The sequence below is a fragment of the Protomyctophum bolini genome, assembly GCF_963924005.1.
Source record: "Protomyctophum bolini genome assembly, chromosome: 17".
Lineage (NCBI taxonomy): Eukaryota > Metazoa > Chordata > Actinopteri > Myctophiformes > Myctophidae > Protomyctophum > Protomyctophum bolini.
In genome coordinates, this window is record NC_137878.1 from 21052495 (window position 1) to 21075304 (window position 22810).

The 22810-nt window shown below is 42.6% G+C and overlaps 1 protein-coding gene across 1 annotated transcript in view; it reads left to right on the plus strand.

The window, feature by feature from the left end:
- adgrb2 (adhesion G protein-coupled receptor B2) overlaps positions 1–22810 on the plus strand; it is a 311424-nt gene that overhangs the window by 223134 nt on the left and 65480 nt on the right. The window contains exon 17 of the mRNA XM_080787040.1: positions 9223–9349. Within this exon, the coding sequence (XP_080643166.1) occupies positions 9223–9349 (127 nt within the window). The remainder of the gene's footprint in view (positions 1–9222; positions 9350–22810) is intronic.

A 22810-nucleotide genomic window follows, 5' to 3' on the forward strand; every position in this document is an offset into this window, starting at 1 on the left:
TGTATTACCTTAATAAACATGGTCATGATACTTTCTGCTTCCAGTCACTAGTTTAAAGTCTCATTACTCATGTCATAATATTCTTTTTGGAAAATTATGGTCCCATTTATAAAACAAATGACCATAAAGTTGCGTAGGTTTTGAGGGGCGTGGCTACCGTTACAGTCTATGATCGGGAGCCACCCCCCGTTCGAGTTAAAATAAAAACCAACGAAGAAGAAGGGGGGAAGTCCCGCCTCGTTGTCTGGGCCAGCCAATGGCCAGCTGGGCCCAAACGGATCTAGAAAGATGGCGATTTACAATTCAAGGACTGACGGGCTGCATTTTACGTTCATATCAGACCCGTAAAATGCTTTGTCCATATTTTTTTACAGTCGGTGTCCAGCGCAAATATACAGCAGGCTACAGCATAATGCATGATATAGTTAATTAGTGATTGATTGATTGATTTTATCATTTTATTATAAGTGTCATGCTTCCGAAGAAGCATGACACATGGTAGATTACATAATTAAACAACAAAATAAAATAGAATACGCCATTGGTCCTGTGAGACCGGACATGGACCTATACTTGAAGAACTGAGATTGTATTCTACTCCAGGCTCTAGAAACAAACTGTGCAGTCTGAAATACTTCATGATTTAATGACCACTCCAATTCTGACTATCTTCCCAGAATAGTTGAGGTTTTTGTCCTTGCATTGCCTCAAATAATGTAACCCTCAAATCATCATACAGTCACAGTGTACAATAAAACATAAAATGAAATTCATTTTCAACATCAGGCAGGATACCAGTTCTCAGCTGGCCACACAATGACCGCTGGTTTCTGGTTAAAAAGGATTTGACATACAGTTCAGTACCAAAACACTGCATTAGTATACAGTACATGTAGTACAGTACTAGTATACTAGTGTACTAGTAGTGTTTTATATCAGCGGTGGGCTTATGAAATGAAAGTTACACTGCAAACTTTCTTTAGTGAATAAAATGTTACTTCATGCAACAAAACTGTCTGACTGTGTTGCAAAAGTCACCTTCAGCCGACTCAGCGCGGTCCATGTCATGCACCGATAGGTGCATAACTTGCAGCATAACCCATGTCAGAGTACCCGTTCCACCCATCTGTCTGTGTCCCTTTATTCCTATATACGGAGTTCTGTGTCAGGCATGCCCAAATATGGAGTGTTGTGATGTCAGAACAGGCCAGCTCCATATGTGGAGCAGGGGCCCTGTCCAGAGCCCGGGCAGAGGCCTTTTGTGGCGGTTCTGGACAAACGTGTGTCCGACCAACTCGACACCGGGCACTGCACGCCCTGTGGAGATGTGGAACGCGTGTCGAATTTGAAGTCGGTGGGGCTAACGTTCTCGAGTTACATGCATTACCGCCGGCGGTACACACAAACGGACATGGTGCATTTATAGATAGACAGATCATACTGTAAATAGTGGTGCCACTAAAGCTGCCGTTCAGTAGCTTGAATTGACTGAATAAACAGATATCTTCACTTGTATCAGCGTTGAGCAGGTTAACATCCCTTTTAGCTGCTGTTTACTAATTTATACTGCATTGCAGCAATTGTTAATCTGCTATTTTTGACACAGGACACCATCATACAACAAAGTATGAATCCGGCTTAATGTGATTCACTTGCAACCTGCCGTGTGATAAATCAGCTGCTGTTTTGCTTAATCACCATCTGTTGCTGAGTATGTGCGATCATCTTTGCTCTGTACCTTTCACCACCCTATAGTCTCTTAGTTGTATTGTTATTTTCAGATTTTCAAAGCTTTTGACTTTTTTTCAAAAGAAAAAAGCAACCAAAATAAAATTGTCAGAAGGTGACGGACCAGAAAGTAGATGATGAAAGGAGATGTAAAATATAAACTAGGCATATAAAAGAGGCACTGTCACAAATATACTATGCAAATGCAGAACACTGCTCAAATTTATGCCGTTGTCGCGCGGATGCACCAAACCCAATGAACCGCCCCCATCACCACCACCACTACCAATAAAAAGAAAAGTTGAACCAGTCTCAGTTTGAGGCTCATCATATTTCATAGTCTGCGGCCCAGTTGTCTCAAAGATAATGCTTTATGCTGATATGCTCTCTTTTCCACTGCGTGACTGTATGAGTAATGATGATGGCCAAGGAAATGACAGGGGTGTGGCCCTTCTGAAAAGATGGCAAATAACATGCGTGGATGAGGAAGAGAAGGGCATATTATTGAGGAAGATGCAGAAAGGGGGTTTAAAATAGGTGTGGGACGATTCACTTACCTCCTGATTCCATCTAGGGTGCCGATTTGATTTATATTGCGATTCGATATTGCGATTTATTGCGATTTTTCCCCCCAAGTTACTTTGCTTTTATTATACTAGAACATTTTAAAACAATTCTAAACAATATAGACCATGAAAAGCCCAATCATACAAGAACATTTTAAAACAATTCTAAACAATATATATAATAATAGACAATCATACACTTCAATGCAGCCAGATAACATCAGTTAGTCTTTCTGTCATGAGCAATAAATCAAATCAAATCGATTCTGAACTTTGCGACTCGATTTTAATATTGATACTTGTATATCGATTTTAATATTGATACTTTTCGAGCAAAAGATCCCAGGTCGGTCTATTGGTCGGTGTATCTGGAGATAATGTCGTCAAAGCGATGAACTGACCAACTTTATTTATGCAAACTGTCAATAGACCACAGAAGTGCCTCCACAATTAGTTTTACTTTCGAGGGGTTTCTAAATTGACCCTCACGAGTCAAAATTGATCCTTACGATTGAATAGCAATTGAGTTATTGTTGGCATGCAACACTGTCATGGGGTGTAAATCAAACCTAGCATCACAGATGTGCAGTGGTGGATGTAATTCCTTGGCCTACTGGCAGCGTGCACAATACATTTGGAGCTGATCGCTCCAGTGGTTTGCGAGATTACACCACGGGCACGCACGCACGCCCCCCCCCCCCCCCCCCCCCCACACACACACACACCACCTTGTAGACCAGTGATTCTCAACATTTTTTCCATTTCAAGGACCCTAAGTTTAATATGCATTAGGCCGTGGACCCCTATTTGATTTATTTTTGAGGGGCGCTAGCCCCTCCTATGCACAACTTTGTTTGTATGTCTGTCTGTCTGTTTTAGCACGGAATGTGCTCTGCTGATTGGCTGAGCACGGAATGTGATGTATGATGATAAGAGCTCACTTCACATGAGTGTGATTTACACTGTAAAGTCCTCCCCAGTGTTTAGCTCCACAGGTGTACAAGTAGACCTAAAGGGACCTGTAAAGGGCCTAACGTTGAGAAACAATGTTCTCGACGGCCATTTACAGTGTAGGGGCCAAGCACATGGCAGCTAAAAAGCTTCACTCCATTTACAGTGTAGGGGCCAAGCACATGGCAGCTAAAAAGCTTCACTTCATTTACAGTGTAGGGGCCAAGCACATGGCAGCTAAAAAGCTTCACTTCATTTACAGTGTAGGGGCCAAGCACATGGCAGCTAAAAAGCTTCACTTCACTGCCGAATGGATGACATTAGGGATATGAGTCACTAATAATCATCAGTTATTTGGAGGAAACTATTGGCAGTATGAATTAAATAAAAATGGTAAAATGGCACAAAGTGCTGGAGAAGCAATAAGGGTAAAATCCACACATCACCATCGAGGGAAGGGACATTGCTTCTATTGTCCTCTGGCAGCGGCATAGCTGCCATTCTTGAGTCATTACGCACCAACATAACACTACTTAATTAATTACAGTAAAGTAGCTTAGTCACCATTGCTGCTTTTCCTATAGTACTTAATGGAGCATGTGATGTATTGTATATCTAAACCAAGCAGCAGCATTTTACACAGAGGAAGCTACTGTATATGGAATGACTGTTGAATATTAAATTACATACAAAGCTGCTGTTTGAAAACTTAAGACACATTTTGGCAGTAGAGAATAAAGCCTGTACATTTTCACTGACTGCAAGTTGTGTTTGCAATTTAACCAATTTTAACCACAGGGTGTGCACTGTATGCAATCAAACAATGTTTATAATGTCATGGCATTTTTTCTTCTAAATGACTTTCCATTGTGATGCCGGTAAATAGGAATTGATCCAAGCCGGGAACACAATTAATTGATCGATAGTTAAAATAAACATGCTCTGAAAATGCACACAGGCCACACATGACTGATCTGGGATCAATTCCTTTTGAATTTTTCTGATCGGGTCTAGAGCAAATATAACTTCATCAGGGGGGCAGAAACCAGACACGTGCTCTTCCAAAATGATTCCCCTCTACTAGATTAAAGACATTTAATTCAGTTTATCCAAGTACTTCTTGTTATACTTTGGTATATCCATATACCTACTCTGGCCACTGGCGATTTAGACTCCTCAATTCTGCATTAATGCGGGGTAAGAAAAACATCACGGCCGCAACCAGAAACCACAATCGGATCGAGGTCATCGGCCCTGGTAATGCATATAAAACTGGGCATCCTTGAAATGAAGAGAATCAATGCATTCGGGCTGGGCAGGAAATTGTTGATTAGAAACTGGATATCATCTGGGATGTTGGATATCAGTTGGACAAAAGTGTTTCATAACAATATTGATATTGCAGTATTTGGTCAAAAACGGCATGATATTTTATTTTGTCCATCCATGCAGGCCGTGTGTGTGTGTGTGTGTGTGTGTGTGTGTGTGTGTGTGTGTGTGTGTGTGTGTGTGTGTGTGTGTGTGTGTGTGTGTGTGTGTGTGTGTGTGTGTGTGTGTGTGTGTGTGTGTGTGTGTGCGCGTGCGCGCCCCCCCATGCTTAAGCAGCAGCATGGAGCATCTCACTCCATCTGTCCTTAGTGCACACAGTCATTAAAGCATGTGTAATCATAGTCCATATGGCGATATATCACTTGTATAAGTGAAGCCATTTGTAAATACTCAACATGACATCTCATGTGGGGCCGCTTCTGTTCCAATGAGCGTCACTCTTACAGAGCTTGAGAGGAAGCATTCCAGGACGGTAGACGCAGACAGATGGAAGAGTAGAGACGGTAGCAGCTAGTGAATTTTCAAAGCCCGTTGGGATTAATCCGAGACAATGCAGCATACAATAATTTGATTTACTAAGTACAGTTAAGCACAATCAAATATACGGTACACCACTACACGTCACAAAACCCCCCCCAAAGTACGCAAAGGGACACAAAAATGTAGACATTCATTAGTAAGCATTATCATAAGCGTTCACACTTGTGCGTGTTCAAACGTGCATGTGCGCTCGCACACACACACACACACGCATATACACACACACACACATATATAATTAAACACACACAAACACACACGTGTGCACACATGCCTGAAGTCATCCAAACATTTTAACAACCATCGGACTAAACCCAAGTTTGTCCCTGACGGCAAAATATTCATGAAGTCATCTGGTCGTCAGAACAAGATTCAAGAGCCGGCAAACACACCCGTGAAGACAAACGCGCCGTGCTGCTACCTGACAAGCTGTCTCTACCGAGCACGCTTTGTCCATGTCACTCATTTTCAGTTGTGCCGTCTTTGAAGATGTCACCGTGCAGGTGATCATTAGGGAATTTCACTCTCACTTACTGACAGCATGTCAGGTGTGTGTGTGTGTGTGTGTGTGTGTGTGTGTGTGTGTGTGTGTGTGTGTGTGTGTGTGTGTGTGTGTGTGAGAGATTGCGCACGTGTCTATACTTAATAAGTAATACAACAATACACCTATAGTAGAATTTGAGAAGAAGACATTATTTTCCTGGTACTCAAGACTTTTGGACTTACTTATGCCTGATTTATACTTGGTTGAACACCAATGTCACACACAGAAAATAGCTGATCTACAAGGAACATCTACAATGCCAACACATTGTGCAGCGGCTATGTCCGGTGCTTAACGCTGGCTAGTTTTGATTTAACCCCCCCACCCCTCTCTCTCTCTCTCTCTCTCTCTCTCTCTCTCATATTGCACTATCCCTCTCTCTGTTGCTGGCGCCCCCTACTGGTACTAATAGTCATATACTGGTGCTCATTAACGTCACATACATGTCACATACATAGGTGAACAACACATATGTGTACACGGACATTGCTGGTTGTAGGAGTGGTTGCACCACTCAAAAAAGGGGGGGGGGGGGGGGTGCGATTGCCAGTAATTATGTTGAGTAGAATAAGGAATCACAGCCCATCCAGATGATAATATACAGCAAGTCCCCACAAATATATATAACCAGCTGGTCCATTCTGTCTGGTCCTGCTGCTGTGTTATCTACAAGCAAATATATCTACAATGCCACAGTTTCCTCGTCTCTCTCTCTCTCTCTCTCCGCCAACCTGTGAGCTATTCCTACCACATTTTGAATTCCAGGCCTTTGACACATCTTGTCAGTGGTTATATAAGGGTGGAAACTAGAGTAGACAACTCGATATAACTTATAAAGTTGTCACACCCACCCACCTCCAGAGAGGTAAACAGTGCTGTCTGGGGGGGAAACCTTATGTGGCCGAAACCGTTACTTTTGAGCAAATAAAATATTAAAGAAACTGTCTTAATAGCATTCAATGTAGTTATTATTTAGTCGTGAGCTCTTGATGCTTTTTGCTGGTTTATAAAACCCACATATTTATCCACTTTACACTAGCCGTTCCTCATTAGGCAATCGCAGATCTGCAAGCTCATAATACAGATCTACAAGCTCACAATGCGACACATGAGCTTTTTGTAGCCCATATTTTGCGCAACACTGGCATACGACAAATTATAAAATGGGGCTTAAGGGATTAAGGATGACCACTAGTGTTCATTTAGCTCGAGAAATTATGAAATATGGAGATACAAGGTTTCTGCCTGACAGCGACATATTGCCATTTGAAGCCCACACACTTTTCCTATTGTGTGGAAGCATATTGCAAATACTGAAGCAAAGTCCTTAGCAAGGCGTTACTTCTTTACGTTTCTCCTTTGTGTTGTAAACTACGCTCGTTGCTGTTAGCTTTATGAGAGTTAATTAAGATCTCCACTAAAGCAGCAGCCATGAAAGCACGGCCCACTCTACGTTGTTGCCTTGTAATTCAATGATGTTGCTATTCATCATCTCAGATGAGCAACAACATCAGAGAGACATCGTTGGCTGTTTAGGAATACATTGCCTGATGAACAGCCGCCTTGTTTTCATCTTTTTGAAGATTCATGTTCATGACAGCTTCTGTGATCAACGGTGACAGAAGTCAACAGCTGAGTATGTTATTTTACCAACTATAGTTTTGTTAAATTGGTGTCTGAAATTCTAGAGGATGCTTTTCTCAGGGACGGATTAACCCCCACGAGGACCCCTGGGACGGTAATATTTGCAGGGCCCCCAATAGCACACGTGCGCGTGACATTTTCGTGTTTTTATCATCATTTTAACCTAAATTTAACAAAATCAACAGCTAATGAAGGGCCCCAGGAGCCCTTTTCAGGGCGTCAAACCTAGTACCTCATGGTCCAATTTCCCCGAAGGGCCCCTGAGAGCCAAGGTCTCCACTGGCCCAATGGCTAATTTGTCCCTGGCTTTGCTTACTTCCGGGTATGACAATTGCCTTCAAATTTCAATCACATTTATCCATCAGCTAGAATAGCATTGGCAAGGGTTAAAGTGAAAACCCGTGAGTTTTATGTCCAATTACCGAACTACAATAAACATGGCGTTTATCTTTTGCCCAATCCCTCTGCTGTCGACCAATAGGTGTCCTACAGGTATGCACTAGGGCCGAAACCTCTCAATGGAAAAATAGAGATCACCTCTTGTTGGATAGCTATAAACTAACATTTTAAGGTTGATTTTTTTAGTTTAGTTTGTTGCATAAATCAATGCTATTGAAAACCCTTTACGTCTGTGTGTTGGTTAAAACAATGTTGAACCAATGGAAAGTATTAAAAAGCGCTTCAACAAAAAACGGTTTAGCCTGTAGGTAAAGGTCAATGCAGACTGGACGCGTTTTCCGGAAAACCGGTGGAAAAACGCAGCAGTCTGCAGGGACCTTAACTTTTTTTCATTTTCGGAAAGATTGACACTTTGGAGTTTCTTCCAGACAGCAGAGATATATTATTGCAGATTGGTTAAACATAACAGATTGGCCCGTGTTCAGGAGTGGGAAGCCGAGCGTGATCATGATATTTGTCACTGCACATAACTAGACCCCATATGGACATATAGAGCCTCACTGGCATGTGTGCCACTAGGGTACAACAGACAGGAATGTGTGTAGGGGGGACTGGGGAGGAATTAATCGGCATGACAACGGGGAAAAAAAGAGAGAAAAAAACACATTTTCATTCAAATAAGTCCTTTAACTTTAAACATGAGGTCAGTGTATAGCGGTAGCTGCCAGGGTAATTAGTTCAATTTGAATCTCACAGTGGTGCTATCGATCGACCCCCACACTGAACCTTTTCATTAGAGCGTTTAGAGAGAGGTTGAGGAGAGGGCAAATGGAGGTAAGAAAGAAAAAAAAGGCCAATTAACATGTCTATTTCCCCCCTATAACATTACGGTTCTAGTGAGCCGCATTGCCAGTGACACTAGAAGCCAATTCACCCATAAATTGCTGAATAACCCCTGTCCACCGTTTATGTATGCCACATTAGCATTGTTAACATTAGCTGATTCAACACTTACCATTTTCATTCTCAATAGCCCAGCATTTTCTTCTTTTGTGAGACTTGTAGGGGGTTTCGTCCAATTCCCCGTGTGGCTCAAGAAGAGCCAGATTGATAAGCCGAAATGAAGAGAGAGTGTTTGGATTTGTGAAGAATGGGGACGATTAAAACGGTACCAATTGGGGTGACACTGGGTTCCTGTGCCAACCGAATAAATGGACCTGTCCGTCATGTGAGAGTGGGCATCACTGCACAATGAGCCCATGTTGACTGAATGGGAAATGGATGATAGCGGATGGCTCTGTCTGTCTGTCCCCTTCCAATCACTTGTGTGTACTGTAGACAGTGGTGGTAATACTGTAGCAAGCAGATCTACAAGGTCACAACATTGTGACGCGTGTATAAAAGGTACTTAAGTGCAGTAGCCTACTAAAGTGCATTGGTGTTACTGTAACTGTTAACGTGGATGTGTCTGCCTTCAACTCACAGTGTTGTTTGTCTGCCTCTTCCCTCCCAAACCTCCAGGGAAGCTGGGGCAGAAAATTGGGGCACGGAAGGCTGCCAAACGGTCGCGTCTACCCCGGTCCACACCAAATGCCTGTGCAGCAGGATCTCCACCTACGCCGTGCTAGCACAGCAAGCTAAAGACCCGGTGAGTCTCCGCCACCTATAGCCCCACTCTGCTCTGTATATATGGAGAAGATGAACTTTACTCTGGGGCTAACGTGCATGCTAATAACCCTAACAGTTCAGAGCAGTGAGTTGATGAGAGGCAGTCATTTATATTGTACGTGACAGTTACACAATAAGACTACAGGCCGTTTTAGTGTGTGCCATAATAGCTGCTTTAATCGTTAAAAGTGCCAGTTTATCTGAATAACTGCAGAGGTGACCAGCATCCTTTTACAGTTTTTTTTTTTTTTGGGATACCGGTTTCTTGCACTCCAGGCAGTGACAGTAGCCTATGTTTGTGTCCTGTATTTTACCTAGATCATTGTCACATAGAGAGACTACGAGTCCTAGTAAAAATAAAATCTTTTGTTGTAACACACTGAGTTCCCCTATCGGGGGGGGGGGGGGGGGGGGTCAACACTGACTAATACACAGAGCTGTAGCTTGTTTCCATTGTGGTATTGCTACTTTTTAGTGGACCATTTAAACCCCAGCATCCGTATTGAAGCGTTGCCAGCGTGTCGATCAGCGATTTTCAGCCTGACCCACAATAACAGATCGGAAATGTCACTAGTTAGCATATAGATCCGTAAGGAACTCCGCTCAACCCGTTAAAGGTCCATTTCACCACTGGAAGAAACTGCAATCACTCATTGTTAATAGTATTTGTAGTAACAGTAGCACAATTTGAAATTTGCACTGAAGTCTGTGTGTTTGACTAGGGTTTGACTGGAATGATGAATTCTTACAATGACCATAATACTTTGGTGCACTTGTGGTTGGGAGAAACCCCACGTGGGCTGTCTTACTGACACAACATGTAGGCCTAGTCCAGGAAGGAACTGAGACCGCATTTTCATGACAACTTTTGATCACGAAAAGGGTATCTTTGAAAGACAAAGAAGAGGTCCAGCACACTGTCGGACACTTGCCAAGAAAATGTTGCTCTTTATTAGGTCGACGTTTCGGTCGCTTAGACCTTCATCATGTCTGACCTAATAAAGAGCAACATTTTATTGGCTAGTGTCTGACAGTGTGCGGGACGGATACCCTTTTCATGATTTGCTCGATTGCCCTACGCACCTGTCACCAGCCTTTTGAGGTGTGCACCGGCCTTTTGCTGTAAACTTTTGATCAAGAACATGTTGTCATGACTAAAATATCTAGAAACACTATATAACACATATATAAACACCAGGAAAGTGTTTTGTGTGTCCTAATCCATCATTGAAATATGATCTGGTTGCTAAACAGGAATTTCCCTCTCCCTACATCTCTCACTCCTCGTAGTCTATTTAATTGAAACTCTTAAGCTCAGATTGACCATTAATCATTTATTGCAAAGCTACTGCATTTAGTATGGCGGTGTGGCTCTGCTCATGTGATAAATTGTGATATCATATCATTGGATATCGTATCACATTTGATATATCAGGTTAACTGTGCACCGAGACACAGCTCTGATTTCAACAACAAACCCCAGAGCAGAGCATAACATAAAGACATTACATCAACATAATACTATCCATAAAACACATTATAATCACACATACCCATAACAGAACTAGATACCACATACAGTATAGTACAATCCATAAATCACATGTATAATCACAGAATCACCCATTACATAACTAATGCCACAGGGAGGAGGAAGGTGGAGGAAATTTGAACGCTGACATCTGAACAACAGACACAGTCAGCTAGCATGAAGACTGAGGACAGGGTAGTGACTACTTAAAAAGAATACCTGATTGAATGTGGGCATGAGTGAGTGAGCTGGCAGCGAATGAGAGTGAGGGGAGTTGACATGGAGAGAGACTGCTGATATAAAGGAACAGAATGAAATACTGATAGAGAATGAAGGGGGGATTATATAATTAATTTGATCTGACGAAGATGTGATTGATACATTTTGACTTGCTCCCTGATAATAAAATAAGGGCCTAAACTGTCTGAGTTGCTCCAGTGCCTCATTCCTGTACCGGTCCTGCCTCTGAGATGCACCAGACTGCCCTGCCATAGGCTAGCCGCTAGAGGCACGGTTGGAACTCTCTTCTGATTATATAATAAACCTTCTGACTTCTGTGTCTCAATAAACTATCGCTGCACTGGATTCTTGTCACTTTGCACACTCTTACTTTTTTCTCCATCTATTTTACACCTCCAGCTGTTTCTCCGTCCTGCCAGCACTCCCACGTCATTATAGACGGTCACCCTTAGCCTCACTTTCAAGGTGTTATTTTCTTACTCCCTCCTGCGGATTATTAATGATGCGTAGCTTGCGGAGTTAGTTCAGTCAGGTATACACGAGTGGGTTCATGCTATGCTCAAGGGACATAAATGTATTCGAGGGGTTAATGTGCTGCATTACGATGTGGGTGTATACAGTGTTTGCAAGACCCACATGTAATTCGGGCGGAGTATTTAAGCTCACCTAGACTGCATGCTTCTTCTTACCTTCCTTCTGCATATGGTTCCTGGTTGTTATGTGGTGTTTGCTCCCACCACCACCCCAGCACCACTGGTGGGCTCTGTTATTTCTGTTCCCCAAGGGGGATTGCTATTGTATATCTTTCTCCCTGCTCTTTATGTTTAATGATGGTGTTTAATTGTGCTGAGCAGGGAGAAAAATGCAGCAGAGCCGAACGCCAAGATAAAATATTATATGCACACTTGTATTCTGATTCTATAATAAATATTGGTTAAATCTATTCGTGAGTTATCTGACTGTGTCAGACCGGAGCACATGACAAGGGATTGTGTTAAAAAGACGCCTGCATACTCTAAACGTGGGTGTGAAGATCATCATTTTCGCTCTGTGGTGGAAGAAGTATTAATATCATCATACTTGAATTATTTTGTGTTATTGAATTTTTGTTTGTCTTATTGGGCAATATAACAATATACAAATATTAGTAAGTAAATGGACTGTTCAAAAGTACAAAAGTATTGACCAAACTTACGACCAACTTAAAGAAGCAACAGGTAAAAGAGTTTAAAAAGTATAAAATAGGGCTTAATAAGTCAATAGATATTTTCTTTTGTAATAATTGACTTCAAAATAACTTCTAACTAATGCTTTTAAATAACTGTAGTGTATTTAAAAAGTATAATATTTGCCTCTGAGAGGTAGTAGAGTAGCCGTATGGAAAAATGGATGGTCTTGCAAAGTAAGATTGTAGGCTATACTACTACTGTTCAGTACTTGGAACAGCATCCTTATTCTAGGGGGAACATTAGCCAAAGATAGCAGATCTATAAACTCACAAAAGACATCCGTGTACAGGTCCACCTGGTGTAGAGGGACAAAAGACATCCGTGTACAGGTCCACTTGGTGTAGAGGGACAAAAGACATCCGTGTACAGGTCCACCTGGTGTAGAGGGACAAAAGACATCCTTGTACAGGTCCATTTAGCTCAGAATAGAGGGGTTTAGGCTGTACTTATTTACTTTTCACTACTGTGAAATGGTACCTAGATATTAGGACGCTGAGAAAGTTGACCACACACACACACACACACACACACACACACACACACACATACACACACACACACACACACACACACACACACACACACACACACACACACATACATCAGTACTCAAGGACAACTTCAGCCAGGCTCCAAGGAGATGGAAAGCAGTTGCCAGGAATGAAGGATTATGGGAGCAAAAGTTCAGCCAATGAGAAAACACAGTCAGACATGTCTGTGCTGGGGGGGAGAGAGAGACAGAGAGACAGAGAGAGAGAGGGGGGGCGGGAGAGAGAGAGGGATGGAGAGAGAGGGAGGTAGAGAGAGAGAGACAGAGAGAGAGAGAGAGAGATGCATGGAAGGGAAACAAGTGTGTCGACAGTCGACAGAAAGAGATGGTGTCTACTTTGAAGGGAGAAGGAATTTCAATGAGCCCACAGGCTCTGTGGGCTATATAGCTGTTAGAAGCCTGCGAGTACGATCACGTACGGCAGTGGTTCTTCTTAACGTGGGGTCCGGGGAACCCAAGGGGTCCTTGAGGGAGTCCCAGGGGGTCCCCGGCTAAATGTGTAAATAGTACCTCTCGCCTGAGAGATAATGCAGCCTACTTTATTCGAGTTGTTTTTACAGCCGTTTGATGATGATACAATCATCAATTCGAGCAGCTTGATTGTTCACGTATTTCTTCTGCTTTATAGTGACAGGTTGATGGACATTAACCTTAATGTTTACAGAATGAGCGGCATGGCATAGTTAATGATGGAAAAAAGGAAAAAACTAAAACAGAAAAAACACTATTCGTCTAGTGGTCACTGGCATAAAATGTTTTCAGATGGTGGTCGGCAGTCAAATACAATAGAGGGAGCGTGAACAACGATCTCCCACTTTCAAAACAAATATCAGTCAAATTCTCCTTCTACAACACGGCCACCCAGGCGTGGAATGCCCTGACCCCCTCCCTCAAAAAATGCAGACCATGTCCATCTTTTAAAACGGGCCCAAGGGAGAGGAAATTATCCTTCCCCTTTAAAAAGGTGATCACACACTCCCCTTCCTTTGTCCCCACTCTGTACATAAATGTATTCTTTCCTGAAATTATTTAGTTATTGATGTTATTGAATTTCGTTGTTATTCTTTGTCATCTCTATGAATTGCATAAGGCCTAAATGGGAACATTTTTTGGCTGTACTCTGTTGCTGTTTGTACATTAATCAAACATAGTATATCAATTTAGGGTTCCTTGACATGAACGTGTTTGAGAAACACTGGTTTACAGCACAGATAGTTACTGTAATTATCCATCAACTTGACAGAAATCAACACATTTACTGAAGAAAATGACAGTAATAATGGCAGATGCATTTAATGAACTCATTAGTGTGACATTCATTCACTGGTTGCTTTTATGCCATCATTATGTATTGAGTCTCTCTTTACCCCTGTCTATTCACAGGCATATTCTCTTCAGAAATGTGGAGTAATTTAACACACACGCACGCACGCATGTACGTACGTACGCGTGCACGCACACACACACACACACACACGCGCGAGCACGCACACACACACGCGCGCGCACACGCACACACACGTGTGCACACAGTCTAATATTGACTTTGCCTACTCTGTAGCAATGGGTTGGCCGTTCCATATACAGTGTGCTGGAGTGGGGGGAAAAGAAATCCCATTCACTCATGTGACATTTGTGAACATTAGTGATTCATCATTGAGTCCCATTACTCCATTAGACCAGCGCATGGGGGGCAGGAGGCACGGGTCAGTGTGCTTGTGTCAACAGTCAGCAGCCTTTTTTGCTGGGGCGAGTGCTGAGCGTGCTATTTGGCTTTAGGGCCCTTCAGAGCATGCGTGTGTAAAGCCAACAGATTGGCTACAGATTGGATTCTCACACAGTTACAGTAACATGCAGACTCCCGCAGACATGGATACGGGCTGGTGCACAAGTGCAAACTCAGTGGTGAACAGTAAATGATACTTTTACTTGAGTACTGGACTTTGGGGGAGATCTGTACTTTAACTGAGAGTTTTTTAAGCTTAAGACTTGCTGTTCCCTCCACTTCAAAGATTCATATTGTGCTTTTGACTCCATTTCCAGGAAGGGATAGCCAATGGGCAAGCTTACAATGCGCTGCGATGTAACACGTTGTTTGTGGACACATATCGTTTATTTTTAAACCAAGCACTCTTGGCCTGGGCCGTGGCTCTGCGGTCCAGGCACTCTGGCTGCTAGCCCAGTCTGGCAGTGTGCCGCGGGTTCGACTCCTGATCCCAACGGCCTTTACTGCATGTCACCCCCCCCTCTCCCCATTTCCTGTCAGCCTACTGTCTATTCCTCTATAAAAAATATAAAATAAAGGCGAAAGCCACAAATACAGTAAAGATAATAAAATAATAAAAAAACAAGCACTCTTTAACTAACAAATCTGACTGAGCAACTTTTAGTTTTTAGTTGAGTTAATAAAATATTTACTCAACTAAAAACGGTATTATTTGACCAGCAGGATCATCAAAACTTTGAAGCGTTATTCTCACGCAAATACATGCAAACATCGATGTGCTCGTGCACGAGCCCACATAATGCCTCGCCGGCACACGCACGCAAGCACGCCAAACACAAATGAAATGCTCATACAGTACATACAGTACATACAGAGGTACCTATCTATCTGGCAGCTGTGTCCACTGTCCATCCATGCTGGGTGGTTTGGAGCTTGGCGCCGAGTATCAGCAGTCCGGCTCTGACAGCTTATCCTGGGCCACGGTGCGCTGGAGGGGGGGGGGGGGGGTGGCGTCACAGGATTAACCTCCATGTTTAATGGAAAAAGGAGGGGGGTGGGGGGGGCAGGCACGTTGGGGGTGGGGGGGGATTTAGAATCACTGCTGCTGCCATTACAGGCCGTTTACAGTGGAGTGAGGGATAGCCAAGGTAATCCTGTTTACTTTCTATAGCTAAGGAGAAGTGTGTGTGTGTGTGTGTGTGTGTGTGTGTGGCTGTGTGGCTGTGTGTGTGTGTGTATCCAGAGAGATGTTCAGAATCAAGGCGAAGGTTGCGACTCCAGAGGAAGACTCAGATGAAGGGTTTGATTGAGTGAGGTCATAAAGGCACATAATAAACCAAGCCACTTAATTCCCGGGATGATCGTGGCGGGACTACAAACCCCACACATGTGTCCCCACACGCCGGCTCTACAACACGCCGAGGGATCATGGGATTTGAAGTATATAAGCTTATAAAAGTCAGCGTAGTGAATAATGCTTCTTTGGTCCATCCTTAATGGCAACGAAGGCAACAGGGTGCTCAATAGAACAGACACATTCACTTGCCCGACCTAGCCTCTGTAAGTTAAATGTGAATCCTTAACACTTTTCAAGTGCCTCACTTCACACTGTTTCACACTTCAGTTGCGTAGCAACAGCAGGAGCCGTGGCGGGTTCCCACCCAGTGTGAGTTAAAATGTCTGTGGTCTCGCTCTCTCTCGCAGCACCTGGGAACTGTAAATGTGTGATGGCACTTCTGGCCCCGGTCTGAATAAGGTGCTGCTGGGTGAATGTGTGTGCAGTGAGTGAACTGCACAGTATACTTCCCAGCACAAGCACAGTAGAATTTGAGAAATAGGACATTGTTAGGACCAATATTCCTGGTCCTCGCCAGATACATAGTTGTTTTATGGATCAAATAGATTTGGGGAGGAAAATGGATGAGGTTGTGCCTTAGAGTTAGGATTTAGCGTTTAGAGCGTAGGTTTGCCTGATTTATACTAGGGGGCTCCATCTCGTGCCAGGAGCCCTATTTCCTTCATTTGGGGATTTAGTATTGTGTAAGAGGCGTTCCCCCGTACGTTGCCTTATGGAAGAGCAACGCGTGCTGCCTTGGAATACATTTATATTAGATACAGAGGGTTGTTTTGTGTGTCCAGTATCTGACTATATCTGCCATCCACTCCGCGACCAACACAGCCAAGTTGTGCTGCGATCCCCCCCCCTCCCATGCTGTTTCTTTTTTTTTACACCCACCTAGCATTTAATTCCCTTTCTCATTTGGTTGACACAAGTATCAGTTATGTGTTACTGATTATGATTATTTTACATTATTTTAAATCCATTACATATTTGCTGCTTAATGGGGTGATGAAACTAAACGAGGGAATCGCGCACAGTGCCTTGATACAAATCTAATAACTTCTTTGACTAGACAATTAAACACAATGAGCACAAGGAATTGACACTCTGCTGATTATAGGGAAATTACAATCACAGGTTTGTGGAGAATTAAGACGTGGACCTCTGAGCTGTGAATGTTTTGCAACATGCATGCGTCAAGCCGAGGCAGCTCCAACTCAGGTCGCACCATCTGAGGAGCGCATTCTTTTATCAAACGGATTCGCATTACGGGTGGTTTGAAGAGGCACTTTCCGTTGTCCTAAACCTGTAAGATAGCAAATATAGGGAACGCGCATCGACACGCCTGCAGACACACCTCCACCCGCAAATATAGGTGTCGGCAAAATTAATTATGGGTTGTGTGGCCGCAAGATAACGTTTACTCATAGTGGAAGCTCCTAAATGCGTAATTCACGGGAAATGTTTATTACTTGCGTATAAAGCATGGCGTACGATGGAGCCCTAGAAGTGTTCCGATCTTAAAGGGAAAATATTTCCAAAATTATTATTTGTCAAAACCCACGTCAAAACTGTTCCTGCATGTGTGTGTTGGGAGGAAGGAGAGAATGTTTTGGCTTGTCACAAAGATGCAAAACGATATTCTTCTATATATCTGATTGACTTTTATACCACTTAGTATAAAAGATTGGTTTCGATTTAGATTACCTATTTTCCTAATTGTAAGATTGGTACGGTATTTGTAAAATCGCTGTCCTAAAATGCTGATGTCCTCAGAAATATTGTAATACTGTATGTGTGTGCTCGTGTGTGTGTGTTCCAATGCAGTGTCATGGAAACAGACTAGGACTAGGCTGTACATATCTGAGACACACAATACCCTTTGTTTTCTTCCTTTTATGCTTTGTATGTTGTGCCAGCTGTTTCAACAAATGTATACGTATTTATGTAATGTATGTCCCCATAATCATGAACACCTGCAACTAATTACAACACAAACAGGCCCCTCACACATGCATCACTTAAAAATACATGCACGCACACACTGGCCTGCATCATGCATGTGCGTGCCATGCACACGCGCACGCACGCACGCACACACACACGTAACTAGTGGGTGTGGAAAAGAGATACAGACTGCAGACTCCATCTCCAGGGACAAGGTGGTCCATTGAAAGAGATTTATTTCTCATGTCATTCATAATTCAATTTGATATCAAAGCAATTTTCTCAAAAGAATAATATTATTTGTCGGATGACAATTTTCCCGCAGCTTTAAGAGCCTTGCAAACGAGAAGCGAGGAACGCAGGCGTTGATGCCTGGATCAACACAGGTCTGTTGAAGAGGGGCGCAACAACAAAAAGAAAGCTAAACATAATACAGGTCTGATTAGTCGCGGGCGTGTGCACGTAATGACCACGCGCGCAACAAATTCACGGGACCGCGCTCACGTAAATACGCTTGCGTTGTCGCACTGCGACTTCTCCGTCTCATTGAAAATGAACTATTGGCATGTTTTATCGCTCCCCGTTTGCAAGGCCCTATAGATTTATCTGAGCTGCTTGTACCTGGCAGACATGGCAGCATTTTCACTTCTTCTGTTTGAAGTAAATTTCAAAATGTAATAATAATAACATAAAACAGCTTGATTTTAGCCACTTAAAGGGCCACTTCACCCCTTTTGCAACTAGATCTTTTTTTAATGAGGTTTGGGAGACAAGAAACACTTTCTTGGGGTTTTATGTTGGTAAATTGTGTTTTTAGATATTTTAATATTTCCAAGTGTCCATGATCACTTACTTCCTGGACTACATGTTGTCGCAGTAAGACAGCCCTTCCCCTATCCACAAGGAGGAGTAGTGCACCAAAGCATTTTTGGAATTGTAGTCCAGGAAGGAAGTGAGCCCAGTGTCCATGACATCATGAACACTTGGTAATACTAAGATATCTAAAAACACATTTTACCCTTGCAAAAGGGGTGAAGTGTCCCTTTAACCGCTTGAACTCCAGAATCCCTATACATTTTGCCAAATATTGCCGATCTTTAAACTCAAAACATGTTGCAAGAGAAGCAATTGTTTTCAGAGAAATTATCAAATTTAGATGTTAGAGAAGATCAAATCACAAAAATAGCATAGTAGTTCACAAATTAAAGTTGCCATAGACCAGTGTTCTCATCATGTCAAGGACCCATAATGAATATGTAGTTGGCCACATACCCACATCTGAAATTATTCTCCCCCATACATAATTGTCTTGCTAAAATGTTTCAACAAAAAATGTCAGATCTACAAGCTTATTTTGTGTAAACTCCATTGTTTTTGTTGTTTCATGGAAGAGAAAGAGAGAAAAAAGTGTGCGGTGGGGTTTACACACAGTCTACAAATCTACATTACTACATTTACATACTCATGGCATGGATCTCTATTGCTGCACCACGACAGTTAAAGAGTTTAATTCATTATATTCTGCTACAAATACCGTTTCCTATTACTGTAACTGTGGTGGCTTTGAAATAATTGTTGCTCTCTTCTCTTGGTACTGGTCTTGCATAACAACACCACTGACACTTTGACCCCGCACCGTACCTCCGATTGGCACATCAGTATTTCACTCAGCGTTTTGTCTGCCTTGAATTGGAGTGAGTTGGTTTTGGCTCCAGCCGTGCACACAGTGCCACTCCACATAGTGGGGCGGGCACACGCCACAAACATTTCTCATAATGCAGTGAAATAGCATGGGGAAATGGGCTAAAAGTAGACGTTGGTGTAACACAATGCAGCTTGTATCATATACTTCAAACCATCTAGACATTATTTAAATATAAGCAATAAGATAGTACTATAGTGTCTGAGGGGGCATGCATGCACCCTACCCTCCTTCCTCAATCAATTAATTAAAGCTCTGCTGGATTGGAATCCTGTAACATACAGTATAGGACACACTCCAGTCACTGGCTTACACAAATGAGGGAAACCTCAATGTCTCTGGAGAATAAATAAAGGTATGAATGAATGCATGACTGGAGTGGACACTGCATCCCTGACCAGAGCGTTTAGATGTTCTGTCTCCTGCATCTCTGTCTCCAGTCTTAATTCGGAGGCAACGGCCAGCTTTACATGAACACCAGCAACATGTTGACTCAAGGAGAAAATGTACTTGAAGAATACCTCTTGACGGACATAGGCTACACTTTGATTTTAGGTGCAAGCCTGCCTCAGAGGAGTGGTAGATGTTGTTGAAAGTATCTTGGCAGCTTGACTGACAATACATTCAGAATCTCCAAGACAGAGATGCTTTGCCAAAGGGCCCAGCATCGACTAGTCCACCTTCGTAAGGACGTTTCTTTTTTCTTTCTTTCTTTTTTTTTACAAGAATGTATTATTAAATCGATTTGTTGTTCATCACAAAATCTATAACATTTTCGTTGCCACATACAACCATACAGAGACCAGAGTTTGAACATTTGCACAACTTCCAGACTGGAGGAATTATAGATTAGTAATGTACAGATGTTTACAAGACGAGATGTGCTCAACAGTTTTCAATACAATCGGCTATTTCAGTCATTTATTGAAAAAACACACCCACACACACAATTAAATGTTTAAATTGAAATTGTAATTATTATTTTTATGTTAAATTATTGAGAAAAATTGATTTCAGCATTATTGGTAGTTGACATTACACGTACACCTAACCAATCATGATCTTAAAATATTGGTTGATAACTCACTATCTTTGATTTTAGACAAAACAACCAGTGTTTTGGTAGTGACTGCACTGTTTTGGTAGTGACCACAGCATTGTCTTTACAATGCGGTGCCATAGTCACTTAACTTTCGCTAAACTCATAAGATTTACATTTGCTCAAGCTACTACTAAACTACTACTACTGCCTGATCACTTCGGTGCTAGGTCGTGTGGAAGCCCAACAAACCTCTCACTCTCCTTTGCCTGCATTCTCCTTGTCTCTCTCTACCACACTTTTTACATTTTGTTTCGCTATTTTGGACCACATGATGAAATAGAAATCAGAATTAAGTACATCTGTTGCCATCTGTTGCCTGTGATTGATGTAAATATGCATTTTATATCACTTTATATGGATCTGAAACGGCACCGCTAAAAAACTACTTTTTGCCCGGTTGCTAGGCAATGCCAATGCCTTGCCCACCCCTGCACGCATCTTCTCTGGCTCTCAAACTACGTTGCTGTCCGTTGTGCTGATCAGACATTCGAGGTTCGGATCTTCAGGGTTTTCATCGCATCGCGATAGAAATATAAACGTTTCTCGAGAAAGATGGCTTGCGTGACATTAGCCTTGAGTAGTATTCTCCCCAATTCCGGCCCCGCGCAAGCTATTTACCACTTGTGGCCACACGGCCGCAGTCTTTGTGTCAACAGCGAGCGACACTTGCCTACTTCAACACACAGGTGTTGGAGTACAGTATGCAAATACAGTTGCTAACTAATTAAAGATCAAAATGGCAGGCAATAGCGTGCATTATGTGGCGTGTGCTTATCTGTATCTTGAGTGCATCTCGAGTGCATGTGCACGTCTGTCTCTGCTGTGTGTTTGCATGCGTTTATAAGTTGTGTGCGTGTGTGTGTGTGTGTGTGTGTGTGTCTGCGGCGCAGGCTAGTGTGTGCTTGCGTGCATGTATTTTTAAGTGACTCATGTCTGAGGGCCCCGTTGTATTGTAATCAGTTGCAAGTGTTCATGATTATGGGGACATACTGTACATAGGTTACATAAATACATACACTTAAAACGGCTGGCACAACATGCAGAGCATAAAAGGAAGAAAACAAAAAGGGTATTGGTCGATTAAGACCAAACTGGATGATTATTATACTACTGTATACTAGGTTAGACCTACAGACGGTATGCGGAATGCTCGCCTTACATGCTTGCCCTCGTTCTTTTCCACCGACCTCACGCCGACCGCTCGGTATTTGTTTTATGAGAATAAGGTCAGAAATAACTTTAGGGTTAGGCATAGTTTTAGTGGGGTCGACGACACACACCATTATAATGTTCTTATATTGATCATGAAACCCAATAGTAAAATCTCCAGGTTTTCAGAATATGTATGACACGTATTTACTGTGACACTATGGCATATGGAGAGTCCAACTGTTCTCAAATGTTTTATTTGCAAGGACTCCTTTAACTCTGACCCGTTAAGGTCCATTTGTACACTCTCAGAGCTACAGACCTGTTATGGTTATTCAGGGTTATAGCTCCTTATGTATGTCTGGTAATATAATTGTCTCATTTTTGTAAAAAAGAATATAATAACTGACAAATGTCCACCACAAGCCAGCATGGCGATGAACTCTCACCCCTTGCTCCTGGACTATCGGTGCCTGGGAGTCCAGGGTGGATGCCTGCAGAGCTTATAGGAGCATGCAGGGGGTGAGGGATGTCCAAGTGAGGATTGTAACCCTGATTCTCTTGGCTTGGGTGACCTTGGAAGGGAGGGATAGAGGAGAGCGATAAAAGGGGACAGAAGGGGTGGCAGACATGTCTGAGTATATACAGTATACCGTATAGGCCTATGTCGTGGCTGTCGTGTTGAAACCTTTTATGTCCACAACTTTTGGACTTTAAAAAAAATGGGAAACAAAGAGCCTGTGTTCCAATGGGTATCGTTACTGTTCAGTCACAAGCTCTTAATATCATCTTGTTAATCACTATCGCCTTCATAAGATAGATAGGTTTCTGCCCAACAGCAACGATACACTGTATGCCTCACTGATAGGGTATGAGGGGAGGAGTTATCAGGCATGGCTTTTCCTCCTTGAGTCGTCCCGACT